Here is a 6,822-nt window from a genome sequence, read left to right on the forward strand (position 1 = left end):
GGTGGCGAGTGTCCTGGGTGGTTTCGACGGCGGCTCGAGAAGTGTAAATTGTTATTGATAATGTTGTTGTTGTTTGTCCAGACAGTCTCATTGTTATCCTGCAGCAGAAGAATGAACGTGTATGTTTATTCAGACAATCGTCATGGCGACAATAGCCAGCAGAAACAAAAACAACAACCTGAATAGTGATTAATAGATATATGGTAAAAGAAGAATAGCAAAGCTCAACAGACTTGAAGCTGTGTGAGTGTGAATGTATATCCAGACTGTAGATCAACGCACAGCGCTGCAGCCTGGGTGTCTAGAAGAGAGTGAATAGAATAGAGCAGAGTACAGAAGGTGTACAAGAGAGAAAAGAACAAGAGGGAGAAAAGAAACAAGTACCCATCACTGTAGAAGAAGATCACTCCCTCTTCTACGGAACCTGGACCTGTACCTATGTATATCATCTCTTTGCTTGCCGGGGGTATCATCCACCGCCAATCAAGCCCCTGCCCTGAACTTCTGCAGAAACGCAGTGGAGAGCCCTGGACGGCCTGCCATCGAGTCAAGGACCTGTCAAATGCCAGAAGAGAGCTCCCTAACCGCCCGTGCAGGGCAAGGGGCTGCTGCTTCTCCCGCATGCAGCGGGCCAGTTGGAAGGTCGAGGAGGAGAAAAGCATCGCTGCCCCTGGACGTTGAGCGACTCGAGTTGGGCTTCCTGCGATGTGATTGGCTGCAGCTTGTTTCTCTTAGCGCCGGGTAAAAGTTAACTCAAAAGTTCCCTAACTATTTTTAGACAACATTGTGATTGGCTAAATCTCGACAGGACGAAATCCCCTCCTATCTTGACGAGTCTAGAGTTGTTAAACTTGTGTTTTGGCATATAAGGTATAAAAGATCACTTGCTATTTGTTAGTTTGAGATATACATACTAAGTAATATTCATAAAGATAAAAGCATAAATACACAGCGTAGTACACTAACAGGATACCTCAATATCAATAGAATGTAAACCGATCGCCCAAAATAAAGACTAATGACAAAGCATACATCTCAAATCAATAAGCCCCGTCTTTAGAATGATAGATGTCAACAGCTAGTTGCAAATATTGGCGAAACGATGGGCACTAGGCTCCAGGTTCAACCTCAAGATAACAGGCTTATGTGTCGAGGAATCCATAATGCCGACTTATACAGATATTGAGCTAGTGCTCGGTGGCAGCCTCTCTGTAAGCTACAATTTCGGGGGTCATTTCCATGAGTGGTCGCGCCACAGACTTGTAGTATCTGCCCAGCTCTTCCGCATTCATTCGGTTCGTAACGAGTGCAACATGAGCTTCTGTGAGGCCCTTGTTGTTTGAATCGCTGGCAAATGGTACCGTTTGAAGGTAATGCCCGTTGACCTTCAGAAACATGTCGGCAGCCAAAAGAGCAGTGCGCTTGTTCCCATCCTGGAAGGCGTGGTTTTTCATTATTTTCTCGGCGAGATTGGCAGCGAGCTGGAACACATCTTCCTGCTTGGCATAGTGCTTAAGATTCATTGGAGAGTGGATTGCGGATTCGAGCAGGCCTGGTTGGGTTGGAAGAGAGTTGGCCGCGATAAAATTCGCATGGAGTTGTTGGACTTGGACCATTGTCAAGAAGCGAAATGTTTTGGGTGGCATCTTAGCAAGCTAATTGTTTTCCTTCGAAATGGAGAAGGTAGCTAAATAAACTGAGAGCGTAATGGCTAAGGCAGGATAAGGGCTATGCAGCTTCTCGTTGTGTTCGAATATAGAATGGCAATGAAGCGGGGATAAGTAGAGATAGTGTTAACACAGATCAAGGAAGAGCCATGAGCGTGTATTTATATTTCTTGCCGCATCGCAAAGAGCACCAGAGTCCCACGATTACCATGGTTAAGCGCCTGAAAAATGCGTATCCATTTTCCAATGCTCATATACGTAACCCGCAACTACAGCACTTCATCAAACCTCCTATCCTCCCCAATAGCACTGAGGGCATAAGCGCCCAGCAATAACACTATCCAAGCATGAAATAAATTGGGTGAGTTCTCCCGGATACAATGCCCTTGATTGGTTCGTGAAAGATCATCACTCAAGCTGTGCCGCCTGCGCCTTTCTTCTGAGAAGGTGTGCTATAAATAAACAGGAACAACTTTCTATAAATAACAACAAGCCCGAACAGTGTCGAACTGCGGCATTAATTTCCCCCAAATTATGAAATAAAAATGAAGAAGCACACTGTCATGTAAGACCTCTGCCTGCCCTGGATTCGTGTATCAGAAGCTTGCAAAATGCAACAGTGCAAGAGGAGGTGTTGGGTCAACAAGCGCCGGCCCCCACAAGAAACCTTGATGAAAGTTGAAATAGCTTAATCATCACATTTAATATCACGTGCTTTACGGTGATTGGACGAGTTGGATTAAACCCAGTGTCTTCCAATTTAAAAATCACTAACTTCTCCTGATACTCGACTGCCTGTCCATCTCACCAGAAACGCTCCACATACCATCGAAAGGAATCCGCATGCTTCGCTATTTCTCTCGGGCGGTAGGCCCTTCATTCAGAGCTGCAAGACTCGTAAAGCCAGCTAGTCGTTACTTCCATCAAGTCACCGGAGATTTCACCAACTATGACGTGAAGGGGGTCCCGACGTCCACCAAGGTGCCTATAATCGTCGGTGAGCCAGGTCAAGCCTACGTTCTTGTTACCACAGATATTGGAAGGGCGTTCCATGCTGCATCTCTTACCCAGGACGAGTCAACTTCTACTGGTATTTCTGGTGGAGCCATGGATGAGACGTGCAAGGTCACTTTTTTCCACGACTCACAGCACTTTGGGATTGGAGGGCCATCGAGTTATCCCCAGCTCCGCATCCCCACGACTCTCCCACGCCAGAATGATTCAAACACGAGCCCGGCGACAATATTTCTGTACGGGAAGATGCACAACATGGTCCTGGACGGGACCCCTGATGGTAAGCCTAATACATTTTTCTTTGGATATCGTTGACTATCAAAGACATTATTTTAACGTATGCTTCTAGCGGGATTTGCCCAGATGGCTACGGCCAGCGCGCGAAATTTGCATGATGACCTTGAGAAATTAAAGGATCTGTAACTATGTAACAATGTTTCAATCGACGTGTGATTGGTATAGTTTATACATTTTTGGACTTAGATGGAGGTCAAGGTACGGAGAGAAGAAGTCTCGAGGTAGTTACCCGACACCTGACATGGGAGCAATATACTTAATTAATATGCACTCAGTCACGTCCGTCACAATGTATAAATGAAAAACCCTGCATGCATATTACCAACAAGGCTGCCACTTAATGTATAATGCATCTAGTATAATAACAGACTCTCTATAAACATGGGGAAGGCTCTTCTATTCTTAGTCACTCTACATAAACGACACTTAGTCAAGCCAGCCAGCCAGTCAGTCATTGTACTCTTTCTCATTCTCTTATTCTCTCTCTCTCTCTGACTATCTAACAAAGAGAAGACAAGACCGAACCGTAGAAACCACATGCAAAGCATGTTTCCCATTCCCATTCCAAAAGAGACGATAACACTGATAGGAAAAAAAAAAAAAGGAAAAAGGAAAAAGACAAGGAAGCGAGTATATGAAATCCAAAATAAGCCGATAGGTAGATAGAGAGATAAATAGATGGGTTGGTCGGTAGATTTGTTGGTCGATAGGTGTAAAGACACGCAGAGCCAGAGCCAAGGAATCAAGCGAGTATAAAAGGGGAAAAACAAATATTCATAGCAAGTCAAGTCAAATAGACCACTCCAAGCACGCCGTTTTGGTCACTCGCAGGGTAAAGCATACACACGAACGGATATCGAGATTTAGGTCGGGAGGTGGACCGATTGTAGGTCGGGTCCGAGGGATGGAAGGGTTGGGTGGGAGTAGTAAAAGAGTACGTTTTAGAAAGGACAATCACGAAGTGAAATGAAGTGGTGTGGTGTGGTGTGGTGTGGGTTGGTGGTATAAGTAAGTATAAGGAAACGACGTTAAGAGCAAATTTCTAGGCCCAGAAAAGAGGAACTGTAGGCGGTAGATAAGATGGTAGATGGATATCTTTGCGCAAAACATTGAACAAATGAGATGTCTGACGCGGACGTCGACGGGGTCAAGGCGGGAAGGAAACCCGAGCTCGAAGAATGTATATTTGAAGAAAGGCGGAGGAGGTAAGTAAAAGGGGGGGGGAAAGAAAAAAGAAATAGTCATCCTGAGACGTCGTGAGGACCAGACCGGTAGGTATGTCGATAGTTGGAAAACAAGTAGGAAAGAAATCAAGAATGAGGGAATAAATGCGTTGGGAGCATAGTATAGTATAGTTATGTTGGTTTGGAGGGGATTTGTTATCTCCGCTCGTCGGTATATTGGACACCCTGCATGGGGGCCAGGGATCCGTTCATTAGCGGCGGCAGTGTCCGCGATGGGTCTGGCGAGGCATGTGTTGTCGGCGTCACGTTGGACGAGGGAGAGTAGTGGCTATGTGTTGGTGGTGGTGCGGCCGGGAGCTGCTGATGATGTGCATGGTGGCTATGGTGAGGCTGAACGTGGCCGTGGGTCTGGAACAGCGTGCCTGGGTTCTGTGGTGGAGTTAGACCACCGTTACCGTTGACCTGCATTTGCTGTTGTTGTTGCTGCTGCTGCTGCTGTTGCAACGAGGATGGTTCAAAGCTAGCCCGTCGAGTAAGCGACGGTTGTTGTTGTTGCTGCTGTTGCTGCTGCGGCGGTTGTTGAGGCTGAGATTGGACCTGGCTTAGCTGTGCGCGCATCTCTTCTAGCTCCATGCGTAGCTGGTTTGTCTCGGCGCGGGACTGAGAAGCTGTTTTCTCGAGCTGGTTGATGTAGTCGATTGCCCGGGTGAGGGTTTCCCATTTACTTGACTTGTTGTTTTGGGAGGAAGGCAGACGAGCGCGGAGTACTTCGAAGCAGTCCTTCATTTCACTGCGTCGTTTGCGTTCGGCAAGTTTGTGCGTCACTCGGAGTTCGGGGGTGCGACTGTAAGGTGTTGCACCGTTCGGATCGCCTTCTCCTATTATATTGCGGACCTGGCGGTGTTGAAGAGAGTGGTGGTGGACACTTTGGGGCAGTTCTATAGATGGAATAATTAGTACAAATCCAAATTTATAAGATATTAGGGGTTATTGGATTGGTTATATGTACCCTGCTGCCCGGCTGGGAGTCTCGACTCTGTGGTATAGATGCTGCTATTCATCGATTCGGCGGTGGAATGGCGTCTCGTGAACTGGTTTGAGGGTCTGTCTGTCTGCGCGGAGATGGTCGACGCTCGACTGAAGCTCGGATCTGGAAACGCATAGGCCTGTCCGGGCACCGGATTCTCGGCATGGAAGGTCTCTGGCCGGGGATTGTTTGAAATCGGCGGCGCGGGGCCTTGCGCATTGAGGGAAGAATGGTGGTGGTGCGATATGCTCGGATCGGGGAAGGCATAAGCCTGACCAGGCACGGGGGAATCAGCGTGGAATTCTTCCGGACGAGGATTCGACGAGATGGGAGGGGCGGTGCGTCCGGCGGGGAATTGACTACGGTGATCCTGTGAGCGAGGGCCTAGGGGTGAGAGAGGTGGTTGATGGTTAGCCGATTGGCCTGGAGGGAAACGAGACGAAGTTGTTGAATGATGCGAATAGCTCATGCGGTCTCGAGGCATGCCGGAGACGACTGATGATTGAGACGCATTGGTGCTATGGTATGGCGAAGTTGGGTTGATCTGAAGTGCTGAGATACCCTGATTCATGCGGCTGTCGATACTGCTGCGGCGTGACTCGGTGTAGTCCTGTCTTTGGCCTTGTTGATGCTGTTGCTGTTGCTGTTGCTGTTGCTGCTGCTGCTGCTGAAGTTGCTGTTGCTGGTGAGGGTCCATAGCCTGGTTGATGGATGGCAGGACCGGGTTCTGGCCTGGCGAGGCATGGCTGGAGACCGGCGAGGAGATGGCAGTGGCAGCGGCAGGAGGCTCAGAGACACCCGACAGCCGATTGGGTGACTGCTGCGAGGACATGAGGTAGGAGTGCTGGTGGTAGCCATTGGTATTGTTCGTGGTGCTAGAATACGTCGACGAGCCTGTGACAAGTGTTAGCTTATACCAGCCTTTCGACTATACAACCCATGAACTGTGCTGAGTGTGTCCCAGAGGGGGGAAGCAAGGGGAGGGAGAAGAGAAGGGAAGAGATTGGAATTGGACATACGGGTACTCTGAGGCATTGACCAGGTGCCCGAGTCTCGTTCGAGGGTGTTCATGGAGGCCTGGGCAGGTGATTTCTCACCAGAAGCGACCGGTATAGGCGCCTTGTCGACCTGCATGGCCGCCGTCAGGGTCGAGATGGACGGTAGGGTGGTGAGGGTTGTCTGGCTGCCGTTGTGGCCGTTGGTGTTGGGCGCAGGCCGGCTGTCTTCCCATGGCCGGTGGGCTACTGAAGCCTCCATCGTGATGCTATTCGGGTCAGGGCAAAAAGGGTCTCTCGGTGTTCGGGGTCGCTGCTGAAGCGCTGTAGGGGGGGAGATGCTGCAGGCGTAGGGAGGGTATGCTGTCTATCTGAAGCAGAGGGAGAGAGAGCTGGGTGGTTTGAGGTTGGTTGTCCGTTCTTCAAGGCTGGCGAGGGAGCAGCATCGGCAGCGACTGGCTGGGCGGAAGCGACATGCGACGGAGGAGGCCAACCTCGACCGTTTTATCGTCCGGCTCGCTGGGTCTACTGGCGAGGAGCGATCGAAGGGCAGCGGTTCATCGGGCAGGGCGATCCAAGGAAGAATGTCTGATATGTCGAGCAACGTCGAGTCTAGTCGAGTCGAGCGGCAGAGCAGA

General features: G+C 49.5%; 2 protein-coding genes across 2 annotated transcripts; both read right to left on the reverse strand.

Moving 5' to 3' along the window:
* Window positions 1-1,187: 1,187 nt before the first annotated feature.
* TRV_01980 (uncharacterized protein) lies at window positions 1,188-1,616 on the reverse strand (the record flags this gene model as incomplete). The annotated part of the gene is made up of 1 exon (XM_003023883.1): window positions 1,188-1,616. The coding sequence occupies one exon, from the start codon at window positions 1,614-1,616 to the stop codon at window positions 1,188-1,190; it is 429 nt and encodes a 142-aa protein (XP_003023929.1).
* A 2,741-nt stretch (window positions 1,617-4,357) lies between these two features.
* TRV_01981 (HLH transcription factor (Hpa3), putative) lies at window positions 4,358-6,446 on the reverse strand (the record flags this gene model as incomplete). Its single annotated transcript, XM_003023884.1, has 3 exons — window positions 4,358-5,100; window positions 5,172-6,064; window positions 6,124-6,446. The coding sequence occupies 3 exons, from the start codon at window positions 6,444-6,446 to the stop codon at window positions 4,358-4,360; spliced, it is 1,959 nt and encodes a 652-aa protein (XP_003023930.1).
* Between the last annotated feature and the right edge of the window lie 376 nt (window positions 6,447-6,822).

This window comes from Trichophyton verrucosum, assembly GCF_000151505.1.
Source record: "Trichophyton verrucosum HKI 0517 chromosome Unknown contig00188_1.f1.exp, whole genome shotgun sequence".
Lineage (NCBI taxonomy): Eukaryota > Fungi > Ascomycota > Eurotiomycetes > Onygenales > Arthrodermataceae > Trichophyton > Trichophyton verrucosum.